General features: G+C 45.6%; 1 protein-coding gene across 1 annotated transcript in view; it reads right to left on the reverse strand.

Moving 5' to 3' along the window:
* Nucleotides 1-317: 317 nt before the first annotated feature.
* Nucleotides 318-25,769, reverse strand: part of ABLIM3 (actin binding LIM protein family member 3) — a 112,811-nt gene continuing 87,359 nt past the window's right edge. Inside the window, 9 exon segments of the mRNA XM_081297883.1 lie at nucleotides 318-2,498; nucleotides 13,790-13,870; nucleotides 15,176-15,244; nucleotides 17,089-17,147; nucleotides 17,723-17,752; nucleotides 19,416-19,563; nucleotides 20,948-21,012; nucleotides 22,053-22,187; nucleotides 24,741-24,788. Coding sequence (XP_081154009.1) covers nucleotides 2,385-2,498; nucleotides 13,790-13,870; nucleotides 15,176-15,244; nucleotides 17,089-17,147; nucleotides 17,723-17,752; nucleotides 19,416-19,563; nucleotides 20,948-21,012; nucleotides 22,053-22,187; nucleotides 24,741-24,788 — 749 coding nt within the window. The 3' untranslated portion in view covers nucleotides 318-2,384.

The raw sequence follows: 25,769 nt of genomic DNA on the forward strand, positions 1-25,769 counted from the left end.
CTGGCTCTACTGGTGGTAATCATGTGTCTTCTTCTAAGCTGTATTTCATCTGTGAGATGGGTTAATTAATTATGGCCACCTCTTGAGTTGTTACAGAGGCTTTAGTGAGATAATGTAGAAGGTCCTCAGCATAGACCTGGACATGTTGTTGGTGCTTAATACTTAATACTTAATTACTTTTGATAGCAGAAGCTTATTTGTGGTTGGAGCAACCTCTGCTAACTTGAAGTACCCTGAATTTTGCAGAAAACAATCTGGATACCGTTGATCTCATCAAATATTCCCATTTTACAGAAGAGAAACCAAGGCCAAACAAGTGACTGCTCTTTAGGTTTATTTATTTTGAAAAAAAAATGTGCATGGTTTAGCCTTTTCCCATGTCAGTCATTTCCACTCACGCTGGAAACCACAGAGAACACGGGTCTGGGTTGCAATGATGTGCTTTTATGGGAAACAAAAATATTCAACAACGATAACAAAAGCCCTTCAGTCTCGAAAGTTGTTAACCAGTGATAATGAGGCAGTTTCAATGATTGTGTCTGGCTGGGGACATTTCTCACGGGTCAGGAACGTTGAAAGATGTTGGCCAAGAAGAGAAGTTGCAGGGAGATTTGACATCTTAAACCAGAGTACATTCGACTTCCCTTCTGGTCTCTCCACCCTATTACCCTTTTAACTCACAGTTTACAGAGATCCTTCCAGATTTCACTCAGATGCAGTCTCTTCCAGAAACTTCTCCTTGGTCTGCACCAACTGCATCTGGCTCTTCAGTAATATCACACTTTCTCAAGCCTTCTCTCACTTTCTGCCTTATATTCCTTATGTTTGGGTGCACGTCTCATGTTGCCTACTCTTATTAGGCGTGCCTCTGAGATGGGGCCCGCATTGACTCATCCCAGCACCCCCCTCCCCCATTCAGTGCTCAGTATTCAGCAGGTACTCAGTGAGGGTTGTTGGATGGACTTTAGTTTGACATTTGCCTCATTGCATTACCAGCCACTTGAGAGTCACAGTTGTCATCTCCACTTCTTCATCCTTCCTCCATGATCTCAAGATGGTCTGAAACAACATATCTCCAAGAAGGAATAGTGCCCATCCCCCAAACATGGCCAATTCAGGGTTGAAAGTTTGGAAAGAGGATGAGAAAAGGTTAAGCTTTCACCCCTGTTCCAGAGACAGAAAAGGCAGCCACTGGGACAATCTGGATGACCGTGAGCAGTGTTGGCCAACACCTCATTTTGGAATCTTGTAAGAAGTCATGCTCTGGAAGTTTCCTCCATGAAACCTGGCCAACTTTGCAGTGGGACCTGGGATTGGTGTGGGGGTCTAATATGGTTGCCCAGTGGCCCAGGCCAAGAGCCTTTCTCTGGGGTGTGGCCTAGTCTCCCTGTAGAGGGTGGTGAGAGCTGTCTCTCTGGTTGTTGGGTTGGAGCTGTGGGGGGAATGTTAGCCCTGTGGTATGTAGGTCATCAGGCACATAGATTGTAATAAGGCTGAAGAATACAGGCTGCAACAACGGGCCTCTCCTAGGAAGGGGGAAGCGTCAGGAGGTGCTGGGAGCAGTGAGGGAGAGAGGAGGGTCAGAGGTCCCACAGCTTGGATTTGGCAGGTGCCTGGCTCCATCTCCTGTTCCCAGCTCCCGCTCCTCTCCTCTGTTCCTCCAAGTCCAGGCCAGGCAAAGAGGCCAGTTGGAGGTGGTGGAGGGAAGGGAGCACCTTTTTTCTTTTTCTACCTTTGAATCCTAGATTTGGACAAGGGAGTGACCAGGATTAAGGGCAGAGGAGGATGGTTGGTGAGCTGAGGAGAGGCCAGGGCCCTGTCCACTTCTGTCCACAGATGTAACGAGTGGATCTGGGGCTCACACTTCTAACTGCACCACCCTGAGAGCAAAGAGCTCCAAATTGGAGGTGTGGAGAAAATTTTTCACGAGACCTTGAAGGTGCTCGATGATTTGGGGAGATCACTGTGGATCCTCCCATAGAAGGGCCCCTAAGGGGCCAAGGGTGTGTGAGAACTGCAAGGTCAAAATGAGCCCTGGAGACTCGGGAGAGGGCCAAGAAGCAGAGAGCAGAGAGACTCCTTCAGGCACCTTTTGAACAGAGTTGGACCTTGGGGGACTCACTTTGGGACAGATGTTTCAGTATAAAAAGGATCCCCAGCAAAAGAACGGGGTCCCTTCAAATCCCTTCCCGGATCCCACAGCACTTAGAAAAGAGAAGTAAGGAGCATAAAAATACCTTAATGATGTGGCTTGCCTGACAGTACAGAAAAGCAAGTCTCACAGAGGCAGCGTGTCCCATCACACAGGGGGATGACACCGCGCTTCAGGATAGAGATTTTACATAATCTTTATATAAATGCATCTATATGTATAGAGCCTCTGCCTAGAAGAGCCGGGCTTGCTTCTTGAGTTCGTTCCTCTTCCAGAGGGCTAGCCGCTCGAACTCTGAGATGGTCATGCCAAAGACTTGGTAGAACTCTTCTTGGGACAGGTGGCGCTGGAGGAGGAGGAAAGGAGGGAGAGAAAACAGCATGAGGACAGGAGGTGTGGGCTGCGGGTGGGTGGGCACGGCAGTGGTCTCTGCATTTCCTCTCAGTGCCCTCTGCCTGGCACTAGGTTCCATCCGGGAGTGTGCAAGAACTGTGTTGAGCGGAGGAATGTGGAAATGAATGTTTCCCTGGAGGGGCTTCTGGAGCTGATCTTGACAGTGGCTTGTTTGAATAAGGACGTGAGTTGTGGGGAGCCATTCTGACACGTGATTGGGTGACTCCCGTTAAGGGCCTGAGGCACTCTGGCTGTGTCGGAGTTATCCCGACCCTTTCCTGATGAGAGAGCCCATCCGTGTGGGGGTGTGCGTAACCACTGACCCTGGAGACCCAATCACTGACCCTGACCTTGGAGTACAGCCCCCCCTCAACCTTCATTGGATGGAATTCTCCCCTGAATCTCTTGTTTCCCCCAAATAAAAGGCTGATCCCCGGCGTGTTCGCTCTCTCTCTCTCCTGCTAGCCCAGAGTAATCCTCGCTGCCCTGCTGAGCGGCTGGAGGCAGGGAAACAGGGAGACCGAGCCGTCTCGGACCTAGCATTAAAATAAGGTACTGTCTGTGTGTTTTATTTTGATCTCTTCTAACTAACTGAATGCCAGAACCTCATTAATGAAACCACTGCGCAGGCCGCGTGGTAGAATTGGCGCCCAACGTGGGGCATTCTGAATTAGTTAGATTGAGTGGAAACGCGCGCTAAAAAGATTAAGGAAATAAAAATAAAGAAATAAAGAGAAAATAAAGGAAATAAGGAAGATAAAGAAATAAGAGAAAGGAAAAAGTGACATTTGGGTCACAAAAGTAATAAAGAGAATAAAAAAAATAAGAAATAAGAGAAAGGAAGAAATGACAATTGAGTCACAAAAGTACCAAGAAATATTGAAGGAAAGAGACGTTAATTTACTTAAAATGGGAAATTCTACTTCTTCGGATAAGGAAATATATCTAACTATTTTAGACAGTATAATTAATCAGAAAGGAAAACAGATAAAGAAAACTCAGTTATTGCAATTCTTAAAGATTGTAGGTGAATATTGTCCTTGGTTTTGTGACCAAGAGTCTCCAAATTTACTTACTTGGGAGAAATTAGGAAGAAAGTTACAGAGAGTTTGTCTTTCTACTGAAATACCTGGAGGCATAGAGAATATACAGAAAACTTGGACGGCCCTAGAAATTTGTCTCTTTGAATACATGGACCAGAGTCCGTGGCCACCAGAAGAGCTTCTGAGAGGTATTCAAAGAGCCATTAAGTCTATTCAAATGGAAAATCAGCCTGAGGCTAAATTAATTTCCTTTCCTTTGAGCCGTTTTAAAACAAAAGCGCTAGGAGCTAAAACAAAGGTTAGAAATGTGCAAGCTAGCCCGCAGACAGATTATACAGAACAGCATGATAAAGAAGAAGCATCTCTAATCTTGGAGAGCCCTCCAGAAGTGGTAACCAATCTTCCTGGAGAGGAAAATACAAAGGAAACTCCTAGCGGGGCTCAGGTTTCTTCTCAGCCACGTGAGTTAGAAACCCAAATTCCAAATGGCGATAGTACAGAGTCTGATAGCAGCTCGCAGTCTGAGGAAGAAGAATTAGACATAGAAACTCAGGACTTAGAGAGAAATTTTAATAGATTGCATTTAGCACCACCTGCCCAAGCCCTAAAAATTCAGCCGATACCTGCTAGAAGAACCAAATTTAACAGGTGTGCTGAATTAAAGATGACTTTTCTTACCCCAGTTCAGCAAGGTATTAAGAAGGCTCAAGAAATGGGGGAGGATACTACTGGTTTTCACCTCTTTCCAGTTTTTGAGCAAACTGATGAACAAAATCAGAGAGTTAGAATTCATGCTGTAATTCCATTTAAAACTATCAAGGAATTAAAAAATGCATGTGAAACGTACGGCCCAAATTCGCCTTTTGTTCAGAGTCTGATAGAAAATATCTGCTCACAACCCCTTCCTCCTAGTGACTGGGTTTTTTTAGCCAGATCTTGTTTGAGCGGGGGAAATTACTTACTTTGGAAAACTTACTGGACTGATTTTTGTAATGAACAGGCAGAAAGAAACAGAAGACAGGGCATAGAAACGCCAGTAGCGATGTTTTTAGGGACTGAAGATTTTGCTGATTTAGAAAGACAGTTAAATTATGATTTTGTAGTGTACAATCAAATAACTGATTGTGCAAAACGTGCCTGGAGGCAAATTGTCCCCAAGGACCAGTCCAATTTAGTTCTTACCAAAATCAGACAAGGTGCCAATGAGACTTATTCAGATTTCGTAGCCCGACTATATCAGGCTGCAAACAGGTCCATCGGAGACCCAGGAGCTAGCGAATTTATTGTTAGACAATTGGCTTTTGAGAACGCAAACAAAATTTGCCAAGATGTTCTCCGCCCCCATCGTAAGAAAGGAACAATTTCTGAGTATATTCGCTTGTGTTCTGACTTAGATTCCACTCAGTTACAAACGGTAGCCTTAGCAACAGTATTAAAGGAAACTTTGGGGCCACAAAATTCAGTTCAGAAGTCCCGCAGCAAGTGTTACGTTTGCAGAAAACCCGGTCATTTCGCCTACGAATGTCGCCAACGCAAATTTAGGTTTAGGGCTCCATCTACTGGCGATAATAGATATTGCAGGACTCGGCGCCACATGGTTGATTCGGGTGGCGCAAATGAGCCCGCCTTCTCGCCACAAGTATTTCCTCCTAGCGAGGGGACAAAAAACTTCCGTTCGGCCCCTCCCCGGGCCCAGAAACAATATGGGGAGACATCGCACAGTGTGACGTCACTAGCGGCGCCAACCAGGACAGTCCGCGATTTTTACCAGAGCAGAGACATAAATCACAGACAGTTTTCTTAGGACCTTCAGAGACAGTTGAATTAGATCCTGAAACGGGACCAACACAAATCCCTACTGGGATTTTCGGGCCGCTTCCTGAAAATACTGTAGGTTTAATTTTGGGGCGTAATAATTTAAAGGGAGCTATTGAAGTAATACCTGGTGTGGTAGATTCAGAATTTAGAGGGCAATTATATGTTACTGTAAGATCCAATTATGCCCTAAGACTCACCCCAAAGGATATTTTTGCTCAATTAATATTATTGCCTTGTGTCTCAGAAAGGCACCTGCCGGCAGATTCAGTTTCTAAACCGCCGGACAGAGTATATTGGTCCCAGTTAGTACGACAAGAACGCCCTTTATTAAAACTTAGAATTAATAATAAAAATTTCCTAGGAATAATTGACACAGGGGCTGATAGCTCCATGTTGTCCAGCCGATTTTGGCCCAGACAATGGCCTCTGCATACAGCCTCAGCTAATCTAGAAGGAATAGGAAAAATTTCACAGCCTGCTCAAAGTGCCAACTATCTCCGTTGGGAAGATTCTGATGGGAACAGTGGAATATTTAAGCCTTATGTGTTAGAGTCTTTACCAGCTAATCTATGGGGAAGAAATATACTAGCCAAAATGGGACTGCTACTAGTCACCCCAAATTCTATAAGGTCAGTTGAAGAAATTAATCAAAGGTATTTTCCTGGAGATGATAGGGAAAACTTTCAGGAAGAATATCTGTTTACAAGCCAGTCTACACGGCAAGGATTAGTAAATACTTCAGGACAAAATTTTTATTAGGGGCACTGAGTACTTCCCCGATCCTTAAAACAGCTGAAAAAATTACGTGGCTCACAGAAGAGCCTATTTGGATTTCTCAGTGGCCCATCTCAGGGGAAAAACTTAAAATAATTCATAGATTAGTTGAGGAACAACTTCAGGCTGGTCATATTGAACCAACACTTAGCCCTTGGAATACACCTATTTTTGTTATTAAGAAAAAGTCAGGAAATTGGAGATTATTACAGGATTTAAGGGCAATAAACCAGGCAATTCGGCCTATGGGATCATTACAGCCAGGACTTCCCTCCCCCACAGCCATTCCTTTAGATTATAGCTTGATGGTAATAGATTTAAAAGACTGTTTTTTCTCTATAAGGTTACATCCTGAAGATTGTGAAAAATTTGCTTTCACTGTCCCAGCAGTTAATTTTAAGGAACCTGTTAAAAGATACTGCTGGAAAGTCCTTCCTCAGGGAATGCGTAATAGCCCTACCCTGTGTCAAAAATATGTTGATCAGGCAATAGATCCCATTAGAAATAGCTTCCCTGATGCATACATTATTCATTTTATGGATGATATATTATTGGCCCATGCTAATTCAGAAGTACTTTCAGAAATTTTTACTCAGTTAGAGACCTCACTTACAATTATGGGTTTAAGTGTAGCTCCTCAAAAAATTCAAAAGGTATCTCCTTTTCAATATCTAGGTCAGATAATTCAAGGGAGTACAATCCGTCCTCAAAATCTTCAGATAAGAGTTAAGGAGTTACGTACCCTTAATGATTTTCAAAAACTATTAGGAGATATTAACTGGCTAAGACCATCCTTAAAGTTAACTACTTCTGAGTTAAGTCCTTTATTTCAGATATTACAAGGAAATCCTTCTCCAACCTCTCCACGTCAACTAACTTTGGAGGCCAAAGCAGCCTTAAGGAAAGTGGAAATTGCAATTAAAAATGCACAGCTTACTAGAATAGATCCTAAAGAAATAATATATTTATTAATATTTCCAACTGAACATACCCCAACAGGAGCCATATGGCAAAAATTAGGAGTTATTGAATGGATTTACTTATCTCATTCCCCTCAAAAGACATTAACACTTTTTCATGATTCTACAGCTCAATTAGTGATTAAGGGTAGAACTAGGATTTTACAATTAATTGGATCTGAGCCTGATATCATAATTATTCCATTTTCTGTTCAACAGACTAATTGGCTTTTTCAAACTTCTAGTTCATGGCAGATAGCTTTTGCAGATTTCCCTGGCCAGATAGATAGCCATTATCCTCGTGATAAGATTGTACAATTTGCATCATTAACATCACTTATTTTTCCAAAGATTGTACTTTCCCATCCAATAGAGGGAGCTTTATCGGTGTTCACAGATGGTTCCAGCTCTGGTAAGGCAGGTTTCTTCAGCCATGTTCATACAGAGGTAATACAAACTTCTTATACTTCAGCTCAAAGGGCAGAACTTCAAGCCCTGATTTTGGCCTTAGATTATTTTTCAAATGAGCCTATTAATATCTATTCTGACAGCTTATATGCAGTCAGAGTTACCAAAAATATTGAAACCTCAGTTATTGGGTTTACTTCATCACAGGAGTTATTTGAATTATTTCATAATTTACAAAAGACAGTGCTAATGAGGAAGTACCCATATTTTATTGGACATATCCGAGCACATTCTAGCCTCCCTGGACCTTTGGTTGCAGGTAATGATAATATTGATAAATTAGTAGCTTTTTGTCAACAGATGTCTTCATATGACTGTGCCCTAGCTTCCCATTCCTTGCATCATCAAAATGCTTCTAGCTTACGTAAAAAATTTAGTATTACCAGAGAACAGGCTCGTCAGATTGTAAGCCAATGCCCTAAGTGTGTTATTTACACTCCATCTCTGCCATCAGGGGTAAATCCCCGTGGTTTAAAACCAAATCAAATATGGCAAATGGATGTAACTCATATTCCTCAATTTGGTAAGCAATGTTATGTGCATGTCATAGTGGACACTTATTCTAGATTTATTTTTGCCACAGCACGTACTAAAGAAAATACTCAACATGTAATTTCTCATTGCTTAGCAGCTTTTTCTGTTTTAGGGTGTCCTATGCAGATTAAAACAGATAATGCTCCAGCTTATGTAAGCTCTGCTTTTCAACAATTTTGCCAAGAGTTTCAAATTAATCATAAAACAGGAATTCCTTATAACCCCCAAGGTCAAGCCATTGTAGAACGAGCTCATTTATCTATTAAACTTCAATTACAAAAATTAAAAAGGGGGAATAAGATAATGACTCCCCAAAATAGCCTTAATCATGCCTTATTTGTTTTAAATTTTTTAAACTGTGACACAGAAGGTCACACTGCTGCTGAGAGGCAAATGTCTCCCTCGGTGACAGGCCCATTAGGCAGAGTTCTGTGGAAAGATTTACAGACTGGTCAGTGGAAGGGCCCAGATCCGGTAATATCATGGGGCCGAGGGCATGCTTGTGTTTTTCCAGAAGGTGCTTTCCGTCCCATCTGGGTGCCTGAACGTGCCATCAGACATGGAGGAAATAGAACCCAGACTCAAGCGACTGAGGATAGACACGGAGGAGCCACAACCCAGAAGGAGGAGATACCGGAAAAAGATGAAGAAAGACCAGATTGAACCAGCTGAGAAGCTGATTTCATGGAAAGATGTGAAGAAATTGACAACCCAGGCTTCCCAAATACTTCGACGCCTAGGAAAGAACAGGACACCAGTCTTGATGGTAGCGACAGTAATTGCCCTACTGGGCTGTCAGGTAAAAGGGAATCAAGTAGACACTTATTGGACTTATTTCCCAGATCCACCCCTGGTACACCCAGCTGTGTGGACTGGAGAATCTATTCCAGTATTTACTAATGACTCATTCATGATGGGAGGATTTACAGATACTCATATTACTCCCAATCATGTGACTAGATTTAATTATTCTGGCTACAGTGCCCAATTACCTTTATGTTGGTCACATGATAAACATGCTGGCTGTCTGAAAGTATCATTCGAAGAAAAGACAGCGATTGGTAAACCTAGACTGACAAATAATTCTATTTATGGAGACTTAAAACCTAATACTAGATCAATAATTAAGATGGGACTTTCCCATAACAAGCCAGTCATTTCTGCAAAACCTCCACCGGTACCCCACTGTCCAAATAGTTCTACAATTGAAATTGGCACCTTTCCTAAATGGATGGATTGTGTAAATACCTTTCCTGTACTACATAAGGTGTCTAAAACTAGTGGGTATATTTTAGACTGGTCTCCAAAAATTGATAAGAGACAATTACGAAGAAATTCTGCTATGACACCTGCAGGATTTGTTAGTAATATTTTGACTTATAATGAAGGAGGCATTCAAAGAGATATTTGGCGTTTAATTGCTGCCTCAGAGTATTTACATTTTTCAGACAAACCTTTACCAAAATTTGTTGGCAAGAACTGTAAAGAGGGATTTTGCTATGGCCTAAGAGCCTGTGTCCAATCTCCTTATGTTTTAATTATTGGAAATGTAAAAGTTAGATGGATAGATGATAGATATTTTGTTACTTGTAATAAGTGCAACCTAACCAATTGTATTTCTAGGTATAATGGAGGAAAAGGAGTGCTGATACTTCATCAGCCCTCTTTTGTTTTATTACCTGCTAATATTTCAGAGCCATGGTATGCTGATGCTGGTTTACAAGTTTTACAGCAAATTCATGCCCAGCTAACAAGACCTAAACGTGCTATTGGAGTCATAATTGTTGGTGTCTTAGCACTGGTCTCATTTATTGCCTCAACCGTCTCTGCATCTCTGACATTGTCTCAGAATATTCAGCATGCAAAATTTCTTAATAATTTAGCTCAAAATACTTCCAAGGCTCTGCGTAATCAAGTAAATATTGATGAAAGGATTGAAACTAAATTAAACGCCTTAGAGGCGACTGTTATTAACATTGGTAATGAACTTTCAGCCTTAAAATTTAAGGAAAGGCTTAAATGCCATGCTAATTATAAGTATGTATGTGTTACAGCTGCCAAGTACAATGCTTCTCTCTGGGATTGGGAGAAAGTTAAAAACCATTTATTAGGTATATGGCAAAATAGTAATAATAGCTTGGATATTCTGGAACTTCATCACCATATCCAAGACATTCAAAATAATAGAGCTGATTTTTCAGATCCTTCTTCTTTGGCTAACCAAATATTGAAGGAGTTAAATGGATTCAACCCTGGAAATATTCTTAAACACTCCGCTTGGTACATTATTGGATTATTCTCTTTGCTGTTAATTCTCTTTTGTATTGTAACTATAGGATGGCGAGTCCTCCAATCAAGAATCCGGGGACTCCAGAGAATGAACCACCGCCTCATTGTTAAGAATAAAAAGGGGGAATATGTGGGGAGCCATTCTGACACGTGATTGGGTGACTCCCGTTAAGGGCCTGAGGCACTCTGGCTGTGTCGGAGTTATCCCGACCCTTTCCTGATGAGAGAGCCCATCCGTGTGGGGGTGTGCGTAACCACTGACCCTGGAGACCCAATCACTGACCCTGACCTTGGAGTACAGCCCCCCCTCAACCTTCATTGGATGGAATTCTCCCCTGAATCTCTTGTTTCCCCCAAATAAAAGGCTGATCCCCGGCGTGTTCGCTCTCTCTCTCTCCTGCTAGCCCAGAGTAATCCTCGCTGCCCTGCTGAGCGGCTGGAGGCAAGGAAACAGGGAGACCGAGCCGTCTCGGACCTAGCATTAAAATAAGGTACTGTCTGTGTGTTTTATTTTGATCTCTTCTAACTAACTGAATGCCAGAACCTCATTAATGAAACCACTGCGCAGGCCGCGTGGTAGAGTGAGTGGTGTCCATATGTGGCTTTTTGTGGGTAGGTCCCTCCTCTTTCTTTCATGGTATTGATTTGTCTGTCCTGTATTACTCTAGTGAATGCTGAAAAATAGTTTGTATATGAGGAAGTTTTCTTCTCTGTTTCTTCCATAGTAAAGACTCAGGGAAATGGTAATTCAGCCTCATTTATTCTTTTTCTTTTGGAGGGTGGTGATTGCTACTGATTCTCTAATTGATATTCTCTACTGTGTTCAAAAAATTTTTTTAATGAGACACAATATAAAGGAATGGTAGCCTTGTCCCCAAGTAAACTGTCCATAAGTAGGACACACTGAAAGGAGACAAAGCCTTCTCTTTCCATCACTAAGGTCCAACTGGAGTCTTCCCCTTCCCTTGAGTCCTCAAAGCCCCTAACAGCCCTGTGCATGTGACATTCACCACAGACTTTAAGGCAAAAACATTTAGAGCATGGCTTTTAAAGCCAGGTGGACATAGGTGTGTGACCTTGGACCTGAGCCTCAATTCCTCCTCTGGAAAATGGGAGCATCATAGCACCTACCTCATTGGTACCACCAGGGTAAATGAGAGGACATAGGTATGTGCTCAGCACAGGGCCACCACATGGGAAGTGCTCCACCATGGCTCACCCTCACTACCGCAAATACCCATCACATAGTGCAATCTGGTCCCCATTTCCTTTGATTTCATCTCTGCTTCATCTTCTCTTCTGTGCTCATGTGACCCCAGCCACACTCACCTCTTGAGTATATTCAAACAGGCCAGCCTTGCTCCTGCCTTAGCCTTGGTACTGAATGTTCCCTCTGCTCAGAATGCTCTTCTGTCTCATGAGAGCCTGGCTAATTCCCTCCCCTACTTTGAGTCCTTCTTCAAATGTTACATGGTCCATGAGATCTCCCCTGATCTCCTTTTACCTTCTTCCTTAGCCCTTACAGACTTCTTTCTAATGCTCTACAGCATTTATTGTTTGTGTTCTTTAGTATCTGTCTTCTCACGTAAGAATGCAAGCTCCAAGAATGCAGTCTGTTTTGCTCACCGATATATTGCAAGCACCTAGAATAATATTTGGTGTCTATACTAGATTTTTCATATTTTTTGGATGTATGAGTATTTGTACTATGAGTCCCTTGAGGACAGAGTCAGGGATTTCCTTCTATAGGCTGCTCCCTGAACTGGGGCAAGAGCTGAGGCAGTGTTTCTAGCCCAGTGATTTCAAGTCTACATTCCTTGAAGCTTTTAAAAAATACCAATGCCTGAGTTCCTTCCTGAGATTGAAGTTTCATTGGTCTAGGGTGGGGACCATGGATTGATTTTGATGCTCAAGAAAGACTGAGCTTCTCGGGGCCCAGGCTTCTGGGGAGCTGCGATGTTCTGGCTTCACTGAGTAGCCCTGGGAGCTGTCCCCTTCAGCACTGGCAGATGCTCACTTCTGGAGAGGAAGGAGGAGACCCATGGGGAGAATCTCTACTGTTCTCAGGCTGCTGACCCAGCCGGCTAGAGCTGGAAGGGCCCACTTGCATTCCCCTCCTCTGCCGCTAGCCTGGGTAAATTCCTGAGCATATATACTCTTCTGGAAGAGCTTGAGCCTCTTCTTTTAGAAGCCCGCCTCAATTTCACAAACATTTCCTGACATCTCTCCCAACCCCAGGTCCTGTGGTAGAAGACAGACAATCTTTGCCCCTTAGAAGATCTGGGTCAGGCAGAGGAAATGGGTAAGTCGATGATGTAATAAAAGGAGAATGAGAAGTAGTGAGTCCACCCCTGGCCACAGGCTAAGGGAGGCTGGAAGAACAGATGAGTGACCCACCCTGCGGGAGGACTACAGGAGGGCATGGGGTACTGAGATCACAAGTGTGGAGCCCTGAGGAGCGAGAAGGTTCACAGCCTGGGAAGGTCACTCTAGGGAGAGGGAAGAAGAGGGAGAGACAGGGAGAAGCATGTCGAGGGAGAGGGTGAAGCATGCCCCATACCATAGGCGACTAGCGTGGCACTTGATGTGGCACTCCACATCAAGCGAACTGCACTGCTTGAATGCCCGACACCATGCCCAGGCCACAGTGACTGTGCCTTTATCTATACAGATGCTACTCCTCATGGTGCTTCCTTCCCTCTCTCCATCCAAACCCTATCCACCTTACAAGTCCATCCAAATCCTCCCTGTTTCAGCCTGTGTCTCACAAACTAGTCCTCTCTGAATAGCAGCAAACTAACCTCTACCAGGTACTGAATATTCATTTGGTCATCAGACTCTGTGCTGAGGGCTTGGTGTGTATTGTTTATTAATCATTTATTTCTCTCTCTTCCTCACTGTGCAAGGAGAAAACTAAAGTTTAATGAGATTGTGGCTTGGCTACGCCTGCCCACCTATTGATGGCAGGAGCAGCATGGACCCGGGGGGTTTCACTCTGGACTTATTTATGCAGTGCCACATCCCTGACTTTCCCCATCACAAGCACTAGCTTTATGTACAGCTCTGAGACTGCGGGCCCCTTGAGGGTGGGGCCCAAATCTATCTCTTGTCCTGTGTCTGGTGTTTGCAGAATGTCAGCACTGGGTGAGGACATGCTGCTGCCGAGCATCTGAGGTGTCATTTGGGCTGAAGAGGAGGCTGCACACAGCAGCATGGAACAGCCTTGGATGGAGGAAACTGCTCCAATCTATGAGGCCTTAAAGCCATGTATTGTCTGTTCTCTATCCTGGACTGGATTGGACCAGACAACTTTGGATCCCTTCAAACTCAAAGGCTCCTGTTCAGTTTACTGGACTTACCTCCAAGCGTGTCCGGTCCACATCCTTGGGCAGTCGGTTTCTCCCTCTTGTGGTCACCAGCAGCAGTTCATAGGGATAGATCTAAGGAGAAAGGTAGGAGGTGTTTCCAGCTTGGGGGAAGGGGGTGGGCCTGTCTCTTTCAGCAACAATTTGTGTCTGGGCTCCTTCCTCTAGCCAGAAAGGGTCAGTGATTAAGTCGGGAGGAAGGGCTGGGCTTGCCTTTCTTTGAGTTGCCTGTCAATCTTAAGGTATCTTCTCCCAAAATGTAAGTCCCCACAGCATCCCCTAAAACTGCTAGGGAAAAGCTTGGTGGCATTTGGCATTAATGTGGGCAAAGAGTCTCCTGAATTTAAGTCTAATATTTGGTGGCCTGGTAATCCACCAGTCTTTGAGGACCAGGGAGACAGTATAATAAAGTTGTCAGAAGACCTAGGGCAGGATCCAGGGATGGTGGGCCAAGGAAGGACAGGGAATGTTAGTCTCAAGATGACCCAGGGGTGATTCATCTATGTTCCCTTCCCTGAATAGAGACAGTGCTGTCATCCTCTTGCTGGTCCCCAAGGTACTGGCTCCAAGCATCAGGAGACCCCCAGGGTCTATGTGTCCTTTACCTTGTACTCTGCAGAGAGAAAAGACATGCACAGAGTAGGATCCATAACTCTTGCTTTGCATTACCACAGTGGCCTCTGCCTCCGTCTCCTGGGAGGTCTGGCCTCCACACATGCCTTGTTCGTGACCATCCAGAGACTCTGTCCTTGCTGAATTCATCATGGAGGATAGTCAGGTCTAGTATGACCATGGAGGGTGGCTGGAGTTAGGGCTGAGCTCATTTTGTGTTGTTTTTTTTAAGGAAAAAAGAGCTTTTGAGATATTTAGAATAGAAATAAGAAGAATGTGAGACTGGGAAGCATGTGGGAGGGATCTTCCCCTTTCTGGGGGAATCCTCCAAGGTTTTGATGTGTCTGCTCGGAGCTGCTGGTAGAGGCTGTGTGGGAGCTTCCCTGACAAAGGGCATGAAGCTCATGGAATTTTTTTTCCTGGGAACCATGTGTATTTGGCTCTGAGTGTTTCCCTCCACCAGGGCTGGCAGGCGGCTTTAGCTCAGCAGTACAGGGAGATCAGCATTCTGTGATGGCTCTGGGAACCCAGATGGGACAGATGGCCTGGAGATCACCCAAGGCCAGGGAATTGAGAGGATGAGGGAAGAGTAGGGCAAAGGAGGGAGTGGAAGTGGAAGGGAGTGGGAACTTGGGGTTTGGACAGAGCCCAGCACGGGGACAGAATCTGTAGGAATTGTTTGCCAAAGGTCAAGCAGCAGCTATGAGCAGTGCATCCGGAGTCCCTGGGAAGTCCCAGGAGGGACCTCCTCCTGCAACCCCAGTGAACGTACTTACCTCGCATGCCCCAGTTGACTGCGTTCATGCTGTCATAGTGGAAGAGGTCTGCGCTGGGTGTCTGCAGGAGAGACAAAGCCAGGGCTGGCCTGAGCCTCCTGGAAGCACTCGCCTATCTCAGGACATGCACCAGGGAGGGGGTGGGGCACGGGGCCATCTCAGCAGTCCCCATCTCCAGTCAAGGGAACTGAGCTTGTTGCCAGCTTCTGGTGCCTATTCCTAGCACACAGTAGGCACTGAATATATACTCAATATATTAATTTGGTGAATTTTATCTTGTGCTTTCTTTCATTGGTCTATGAGGTCTTTCCTTACAACCCTATTGAGAATTCCAAGTTGCCGCCTTGATAAACTCTCAATCTTATTCTGCTCCTCTCTTACTTTTTGTGGTGCCCATGATTGAACCCAGTGCCTTGTGCATGTGAGGCAAGCACTCTGCCAACTGAGCTATATCCCTAGCCCCTCATCTTTTTTAAAAAATAGCACTGTCTTCTAACATTCTATATGATCCAACTTTTTTCCTATTTACTTCCTACTTTCTGTTGTCCCTAGAAGAATATAAGCTCCGAGGGGCAGAGGTCTTTGTTCTGCTGTGTTCCAAGCACCCTGAATTGTACCTGGTGCATAGAAGAGGCTTTCAATAAACCTCTGCTGAATGAAGGAGTGTCTAGCCTTCGGTGTGTGGAGGACAGCGTGCACAGCAGGCGGGGGTTCTCAACACCAGCCACTGCTCTGTAGCAGTGCTGTCGTCATTTTTGTGTGCTCCACCCCACAATAGTCTCCTAATGGATCTAGGGTTTCCATTTCTGCCCGTCTGTAGTCTCCATTCCACACATTGGGCAGAGGGATCCTTTGGATCTCAGTACATCCACTGAACTCTGAAGTCCTTACTTGGTGTACAAGGCCCTAATGAGGTTCCTGCCTGGCTTCACCGCCTTATTCCTTCCATCCTGGTCACGTGGTTCAGGACCACTTTGCCATCCCTACTCAAGGACTTAGATGTTGTACTTCCTTGCATCTGGATGGCTCTTGCAGGTCACCGGGTGATGAGGTTCTCTCGCCACACTCAAGCCTTTGTCTGAATTCACTTCCTCTCTGACTTCCCTTCTTTATTCCCTGGCTCTGTTTTCCACTCTAGTACTTCCAACAACCTGATATCATGTCACACATTTTCTTGTTCATTGTTTATCTACCAACTAGAATATGATCTCCACAGGAGCAGCAGCTGCTTTCAGTGCAGGATCTCCAGTACCTGAAACAGTGCCCGAGACTTAGTGGGTGCTCAATAATTCAACATCTATCCCAATGTTCCTATCCTTGGCTCCTGTAACTTGTTCAGTTTCACAGCCTCCAGATCCATCTTATTGCTAATAAGACAAGTATTTATTCCCTTGCAGACTTTAAGCCAGTTCACTACTTCCATGAAGTTTTTATGTCACAGGCTCTAGAGCTCATGTAACTCAGAAGACTACATGCTATGTTGGGGCACAGAAGTCAGGTATGGGTTGCAGATTCAGTTGGTCTGGCTCCATGACTGCTGGGTGTGAGCTTGGGCCAGTCACCTCAGCCCTCTGCCTCCATTCCTGCATCCACAAAATATAGTCAATACTAGTAACCCCCTTCTCTGGGCTGTGAAGGTCACATGAATAGGTGCTGGTAAAGTTCAGTGTCCAGCACGGGATTCTTGCTCAATAAGTACAAGTTTTCCCTGGTCTCTCCATGAGAGCCTCCTTTCACACAGGGGTCATAATTGAGGTATGCAAGTCTTTGCCATCGGGTCCCTTCACTGGGTTCACTTCTAGCCCCAAGATTTTCCCTCCAGTCTTACTCAAAAGCAGCTGCCAGAATAATGGCCTGGTGTTGGGATCTGGGGGTGGTCCCACACCCCAGCAGAGCCCCTCTTACCCTGTGCAGCCCATTTCTCCTGTAGGCAGGCAGAGAGGCAGATTTGGAGATAAGAGGATCTGAAAAGAAGGATCCAGAACAATTACCAGGAGCTCTAAACTAGGGGTCACCACTCTCCTTGGAGACATTTGGTTATAAATGGCCAGTATTACCCATAACCCAGTGGGAAGGGGTAGAGCCAGAGGCCTCCATTCTTCCTGATGCTCTCCAGACCTGCAACTTGACCCCTTCCCTGCAGAATTCTAGGCCCACCAGAGACACCTACTCACACCCATTTCTGGCCTTAACCTATACACATCTATCCTATGATGAACCCATCTGTCCAGTCCACAGGTAGCTCTGGTCAAAGGCCTGGAAACTGGAGTTGAGCTCAGAAGCAGAGAGGATGGCTCCCAGGTGGGTGGAAGAGGTGCTCTTTCTTCCTCTTTGGAAGCTGTTGGGCATGGCAGCCTTGGTTCTAGAACCCCAAGTGGAGCCTTGCTATCTCACAACTATGGTGGGGTCAGCTCTTTGAGATCTGGACTGTGCCAAGACATCTACACTGTACAGCCAGCAGAGATCTGGGAGACTGCAGCCATCTTGACAGTACCCTCACAGGATACCACGAACTGAAAGCAGGGCAGGTAGAACATACCACTGTCAGCCAGGTAGTGTGAACGAGGAGCTGCAAGAAAGAAAAGCTGGAGGTCAGGGTTCATGGGGACAGACAGACATGATAGAGATTGTTCCTGGGGACAAGGACACAAGGGGACAAGGCTTCTGTACTTAGCAACCTGGCTGGTGGAGAGGAGGGGCCTTCTTAGCAACTCCATTACTACTGGTCAGTTTCCAATTGTGGTGCCTGCTTCCCCCTGCGTCCCCCCAGCTCCCAGCCCAGCACCTGCTGTGGTGCAGGTGATCTGGGATGCTTCTTGCACAGATGTGGTTGAACAGAAGTGATTTTGTGTGTGTGTGTGTGTGTGTGTGTGTGTGTGTGTGTGTGTGTATGGAGTTGGGGAAGGAACCCAGGGCCTTGCACATGCTAGGCACACACTCTATTCACTAAGTGTGAATTTTGAGCAGCCTGGGTACACTGCATAGGGCTTAGAGCTGGGGATTGAAAATAGTGGTCAGACTGTGAAAATGGGCTCATCTATTCATCCTGCCATTAATAGACACCTAATTTCACACAAGTTACTTAATAATGCTTTGGTTTTCTCAACTGTAAAGTGGGAGTGACAGTGTCTCCTCTATAGGGCTTCTGTGAAGAATAAATGACATAACACAGTAGGGAACTCAGCACAGTGCCTGGGGCATACTAACAGGCCCTACAACTGGCTTTACCATCACCACCACCGCCATCTTTAATCTCACCAAGCTCAAGGTGTAGTAAGGCAAAGAGGGAAAAGCTCATGGCCTTAGGGTCCCTCCAACTTAGGTCTGATCTTTGCTCAGTCACTTATTGCCTTTTTGACTTTGGCAAATGACTTCACCTCAGGGATCTCATCTATAAAATGCGTGATAACAATCTTGAGGTTGTAGGGATTCTCGAGGATCATGAATGATAATGTGTCTGTGTATAATAAACAATACCTCTTATTGTCCATCATGTATTGATGTGAGATGGTATTTCCGGGTAGGACTGAGTCCCACAGGGGTAAGAAAAGGAGGAGGCAGACAGAGCACGTGTTCCTGTCCAGGAACAGGGAGGAGCTTGCAGTGACAGAATCTCAAAATCAAGTGCTTGAGTGAAGCCTCTGTTTGTATATCTCTAAGTGATGGGAGGTCCAGCACCTCAGCAAACAAGCTTTGAACCCCTCAGGCTACAGTGTTGGAAATTTTTCTTTACACTGAAGGTATTTTTCTTTACATTGAACTCAACAGAATGTCACAGCTTCAGATGGTCCAAAGAAGTGGGATGACTGCTCAGGGCAGAGGAGGGACTCATTGGTTTCCCATCCAGTCCCTTATTAAGTCTGTGTTCCAGACTGAGAAGGCTCTCAGAGGGGACACCTGAGATGGAGGAAAGTGGGGGGGTCTGGGGTTCACTTTCACAGGCAACCTCTCCTTATCCCTTTGTTAGCCCAGGGGATTGAGTTTGGGGCTGGTTGTGTTCCGACAAAGCTTTCAGGAATGGGACCTCATGGAGAAAGCTCCATCACTTACAAACTCATTGATCTTGCACAGGTTGCTGAAGGTTTCTGTGCCTGGGTCCCCTGCCTGTAGCATGTGGGGGTGCCTACTGCTCAGTAGTCTGGGAGGAAGAAGGGGGCACTTGGACTGTGCCTCACAGGGTGCTTGGCTCAAAGTGAACAGCCAGCAGGCATTGGCTCCCCAGGAGTGCTTACAGCCATTGAGGGACATCTCATAGCCAGCTGTGTGCAGGGCCTCCCGGCTGCTGGTGGAGCTCCGGGGAGGGGTCCAGGGATCCGCGTAGGAGCTCGACCGGGCCTTCATCTCCTCCTTAAGAATCAGACGGCCAATCCCACTCTGGAGCTGGGGTGGGGAGGAGCAGGATGAAATTAGAAGGAAGCAGATGACCCTGGGAAGGGCTGACTCACTGGGACCTTTTTGGGGGAACCTCTGTCATTTTTGCCTTCCCAGCATTCCTCCCTCCTTACAGTACCCACATTTCCTTTGGACTTCATCTCTCTTCTACAAAGAGTCCTGAGGCCTGGGTGAGGCTCTGGAGGTTGCATAAAAAAGCAGGTTTGGCCATGACAGGATCACATTGCCCTTGTCCCACCAGTCGGTTCAAAGATGGGGAGATTGCCATCTTTTTTTTTTTTTTAATTGAGGTAGAAATCATACAACTTAAAATTAACCATTCTGAAGTAAAATCATCCCTCAGTATCCACATGGGACTGATTCCAGGTCTATTCCTACTTCATACCCAAATCCTCAGATGTTCAAGTCTCATGTAAAATGGTGTGATATTTTCATATAACCTATGCATATCTTCCTGTAGACTTCAATCTCTAGGTTACCTTTCTAGAGGTTCACCCACATTGTTGTATGTGTCGATACTTCATTCTTTCTAACAGCTGAGTAATATTCCATGTGTATGGATCTGCCACTGTTAGGGTCTGTAAACAAGTCTGGATGGCGCCTGGCATTTTGCCAGAGGGAGTGGTTTGTGAAGTAACTCCAGCAAGCCATTAAGTGTGGAGATTCCTTATTGGTTGACTGATGTATCGAGTTTATGTTAATTAAGATAAGCTGTGTGGAATGTATATATACCCCTCCTGTCCTACAATAAAGGGCTCCCACTCCTGCTGTATCAATCTACGCAAGTTGTTCGTCACCCCCCGGTTATTTTGCTGCACCAGACTGCGGCATGCCACATTTTGTTTATCCATTTGTGAGTTAGACCTTGGGGTTGTTTCCATCTTTCAGCTATTTTGAATAGAATTGGCATGAACACATACGTACATACATTTGTTTTAGTCCTTATTTTCAATTCTTATGGGTATTTACCAGAAGTATAATTGCTGGACCCTGTGATAATTCTATGTTTAGCTTTTTGGGGAACCATCAAACTTTTCCACAGTGGCTGGACCATCTTATGTTCCCACCAACCAGCTGGGAGAGCCGTTGGTACCCATTTGCCACTATAGGAAAAGGACCAGTTTGAACATGAAACAAATATAGAGGGAGCCCCCCAGGCAAAGAGAGAGACAGCTTCCCTATGACATTTTTTTTTGAACAGCTGGATCTGGTCATATCTGAAGCTAATCCTATCATTTGATTTTTCAGATATGCAAAATTACAATTTCTATTGTAAGTGAGTTTGAATATTATTTCCATTCTTGCAAATGAAAAAAAAATCCTCAGTAATATACCCTCTAAGCTTCTTATTTCAGTGTTGCAGCCTGCTCACCTTGTGCATGCTGCGGTCAAAATCATCTTCCTCTCCTCCAGATGAGAACCTCCTGGCTCGGGGCACTGTCAAGATACAGACGGGATCAGCTCCATCCTGTGCTCCCCACTCAACCTGCCCTGGCTTAAGCCATTGGGCCCTTCCTCCCTCCCTCTTTCCCTCCCTTCCTGGGATGAAATAGGCTCATCTAAGATACCTCCTGGGTGTGGTCTCTCTTGTCGTTGCATCCTCTGAACACCTAATCTCTCATGGGTGCTTGTTCCTGTCCACCTTGGATTATACTATTTCTGTGTCTTGCCTCCTTTTCTAAATGGACAATTCTCTGAGGGTAATGAAAGACTCACTTCTGAGCATCCATGAAGCCTTGCACAGAATGGGCATTTAATTAGTAAAGCCAGGTATCGAATCTAAGCGACATGGATCAGTACTTGAAGACAATTTCTCCCCATACTTGAAAGGAATAACTTGGGCTCTCTGACTGGGTGAGGAGGTGACTCAAGGACCAGGGTGCCCATGAGAGCCTTTTATCTTTCTATATCTTTTCTTTTTCCATCCCCACCATTTTTCACCCTACAGCCAAAGTGATCTCTCAAAAGCATGACTGTGATCATGTCATTGTTTTGAATAGCTTTAACTAGCTTCTAACTAGGATGATAACCCACATCCTTTTCTCAACTCACAAGACCTGTGGAACATCTTCCCTCATTCCCCACTTGTTCTGGTCCCTTTCCAAGATTAAGGTTAAGAGGGTAGCCTTTCCTTTCCTCCAGTAGAACTGGTCCTCCCCTCTCAGGTGTGGGCAGATGTCAGACAATCTACACTCCCTGCTGACCTGCCCCCTGGTCACCCTTCCTGTGGAAACCTCTGCATCTGGCTGCACAGCTCGCCCCTACCATCAGCTCTCCTACCTCATGTTGGGATCTATGTCTCCTCCACAAGGGCAGGAACCTGGTCTGTTTTGCTCCCCAGTGTATCCCTAGGGCCTGTGGCTGGACCTTCATTCTTATTCGGGATGGTGGTGTGAAGAAGTGGGTGATTGTTCTGACCTTCTAAGTCCCTAGCACAGGTGATGGGCTCTGGCTTCAGGGTCCCATGGGGGTGCTACCTTTGGGGGACCCATGGTAGGTCCAGTACTCAGACTCTGCAGCATAGTAGGGGTCTGGCGAGTAGGCTGGGCTGTACTTGGAAGCCTGGCTGATGTCTTCACTTGTTTTGCTCTTGGTTGCTGTAGACAAATCACCTGCAAATGACCCAAGAGGAGCTGAAGTCAGTGTCCTGGCTGGGAATCTGTACCCTTTCCCTATCTCTGCCAGGCTTTAGCACATGCGATTGAGGCTACTTTGAAGTCAGAGATAGGAGGGTCTGGGACATGGAGCATTGGAGATAGAAAAACTCTGGTCCAACCTCTCCTTTTATGTTTGGGAATCTAAAGACCTGAGAGGGAAGGGGCTTGCTTAAGACCACACAGAAAGTTTGAACCAGATCTGGGCCAGACCCCAACCTAGGGCTCCTTCCAGCACAATTTGTGAACTCCCAGGTCTGCTCTTTAGTGAAGGGTAAAACTCAATAGGCTCCAGAGGAGTCCAGCCATTTCCTTTCTGGCCCCTCAGGAGTCTGCTTTGTTTTGATGTGAACTATATCTAGACAGGAATCACAGGCAGGCCTGTGGTATTTGTAGTGTGGGCAGCCTTCTACCGTCATCCTGTTCTTTTTTTTTTTTTTTTTTTTTTTTTGGTACCAAGGATTGAACTCAGGGGTGCTCAACCCTAAGCCACATCCCCAACCCTATTTTCTGTTTTATTTAGAGACAGGGTCTCACTGAGTTGCTTAGTGTCTCACCATTGCTGAAACTGGCTTTGAACTTGCGATCCTCCTGTCTCAGCCTCTTGAGTCCCTGGGATTACAGGCATGCACCATAGCACCCTGCCTATCATCCTGTTTAAGGAGGCTACAGGGCCCAAAGGATGGAGCACAAGACAGCGGCTCAGCAAAGTTGGGTTCTGGTCCTAACTCTTGCCACTTAGTTCAGGTACAAAATGACATTGGGAAAATCCTACTCATCTCTGCCTCAGTTTCCTCATCTTTAATTGTTGAAATTGGTGCATTGACCCAGAAGCTCCAAGTTTCCTTTGGAAGTGAACCCCCAATAGGAGTGACCCAAAAAACCCACTGTGGCATGAATGCTTACATGGCAGTGACTTTATGGTGGCCCAAAGACTGATGATTTGTTGACAAGGCAGAGAGAAAGAGGGATTGTGGAAACTAGTGTGGTTCCACAACCATTTCTCAGGGAGACTGATAGGGAAGCTTTTGGGACAAGCTCTGTGTTCTGTGGAGCCAGAGCAGCAGAGGTCTTGGGACAGGCTGACTTCCAGCAAGCTCATCTTGTGCACCTTTCTCCAGGAGTGCATGCTAAGAAGCTGTGGAATTCTCCTTTGACTTGAGTCCTGGGAAGTCCCTCCTGGCAAACGCATTTTGTTATTTCACCACCCTGTCCCTATGCAGCCACCTCTACCTTGGAGTCCTCCTAGGTCTGTGCCTCTGTTACCGCTCAGAGCCAACCTGGAAAATCCTACCAAGTCTGAGAAGCTTGGGACCTGTAGGCTTTTTTGCATATAAAGTCAAGTCACCTTTGTTGGGGCTGGTGCCTTCCTATGGCCGCTTGGGGGCACATAGCATGTCCTTCACAGTCGCATGTACACATGTACATGCTTCCAGAATCGCTATGGGGGTGCTATGGCCCCCACTGAAACTGAGGATGTTTGTCGAAATTGCAGGGTCTTTAGCCCCCAGAGCCACTATTTATATTTGTCCTGACCCCTCCACCAGCTGGTTAGTTCAGACTCTGGTACAGGACTGCTCCACATACCTTCAAGCTTGTCCAAGTCTGTGCTCCCTCTGTTACAGGCTAGACCCACAGCAGGAAAGGGGTACCTAGGGTGGCAGCTGCTCTTCCGTATTGGCAAAGGGAAGGATATGCTTATTCAGCTGAGGTCAATAAAGGCTTTTGCAAAATGAACAGGAGGTTTCTATGGTGAATGACTTGGTGGTTCTCATACCAAGCATAGGCAGGAATCATGGATGAACCCAATTTAGTGCATTTCTTGGGCATCCTTAGTATTTCTAATTAGGGAATCTGTCATAGAAAGGGGCTAGGGAATCTGCCCTTGTTTAATAAATCTCAAAGGAGCAAATGGTCCATAGGCCATTCTTTAATAAACACTGAAGGAATAAATGAATGAAAGAAGGAAAGGATTTCCTGCTCTTTTCTCATTATGTGCCCTCTTAGGGTCTTCATCCAATCTCAGGATGACTGAGACATCTTAGAACAGTTGTTCCCAAGCTGGACTAAGCATCAGAATCACCAAATAAATTGCTATAAATACAAAATTTCAATTCAGTAAGTCTAGGGAGGTGTTGAAGAATCTGTATGAATCTCATGTGACTCTAGTAAACATTTTTAATATCGATGCCTTGGAGTATAACTCTTCCAGGGGCACATGCATTTTATAAGAATTACCCTGATCATGGGACTTAAAACACCAGATAGCAGGTAAAGGGGGTTGGAGAGGTGGTGGGAAAGGATTTAGGGGACATGAGACCTTCTTTTCTCTTTTGAATGACACAAAACTCCTTTACAATGTCACCCTGAGTGATTTGGGGTTAGCAAAAGAAGGACCAAGTTGTGTCCTTGCATCCTGTTGCTCCTGGTGGCCCGTGCAGAGCAACTGCACAGAGGGTTAACCTCCTCCCTCTCCTTGTCTGGCCAAGCCCTGTCTGCCTCTGACCATACCATGCCGTTTGTAGATCGGGGGTTTCCGGTAGATGTTACTTTCTCCAGCTGCCAGACAGACCAGGAAGGGATGGGGTAGGAGAGAGAAAGAGACAGGGGAGGAGACAGCACTTGGTCAGTTGATCTCAGAAGACAGAGACTGTCAGCAACCTTTTCCAAGGGGCCACCATCTTTCCCCAGTAGACTTCCTCTTCCACAGTTGAACTTTCAACCTCACCCCAACAGGTACCAAGTAAGGTGGGGGGAGAGAGATGGATGTATACAAATGGTGCCAAAGAAGGGACGTGGGGCTGAATGGTGGGCATGCAGGGCGGAGTGCGTGCTCAGCAGATCCTCATGCAGGGAGTGTCCACTGCTCCTCCCAGTGGTCACACCTCATTCCATGTGAAAGTCTCTAGGATGCGTCAGCCAAATTTCAGCATTATCTTTCTGCCTTTTCTTAAAACCAGACAGGATGGGACCGCTCTGGGGCAGTTGAGAAAGGTGTAGGTAGATAAACCGGCAAGATGAATTCTTGTGGGGAAAGTGAGTGGTAAGTGAGAAACTGAGTGAGTTGGGAGGCGGGATCTAGACCTGGCTCTGCTTTCCCTCGGGAGATCTTGTCCTCCAAGACCACACCCAGTGACCTTCCTCTCACCTTATGGCCACCTTCAGGCAGAATGGCTTTATATATGCCGTTCTGGCTGCCTGGGATGCTTCCCTGGGAATCTTCATAGGGCTTCTCCTTCTCATCTTTTAGCTTTAATGTCACCTCTTCCAAGAAGCCCTTTCTGATCACCCCATCTCGCCTAGCCTCCTCTACTCCAGCCTCATGATGCCCTGGTTTCTTTTTTTCTTTCTTTCTTTTTTAAAAAATGTTCATAGCATCTATCATCACCTGAAATCATCCTTTTACTTATTTATTTATTCTTTTATGGTCTCTGTCCCCACATTAGAATATGCATTCCATGAAGGGAGGGTCGAGGCTGGGGGCCGGAAGCACAATTGCAACCTCAGGGTCCAAACAGTGCCTTGCTACACAGGCAGAAC

The sequence above is a fragment of the Spermophilus citellus genome (genome assembly GCF_964194105.1).
Source record: "Spermophilus citellus genome assembly, chromosome: 1".
NCBI classification, from domain to species: Eukaryota; Metazoa; Chordata; class Mammalia; order Rodentia; family Sciuridae; genus Spermophilus; species Spermophilus citellus.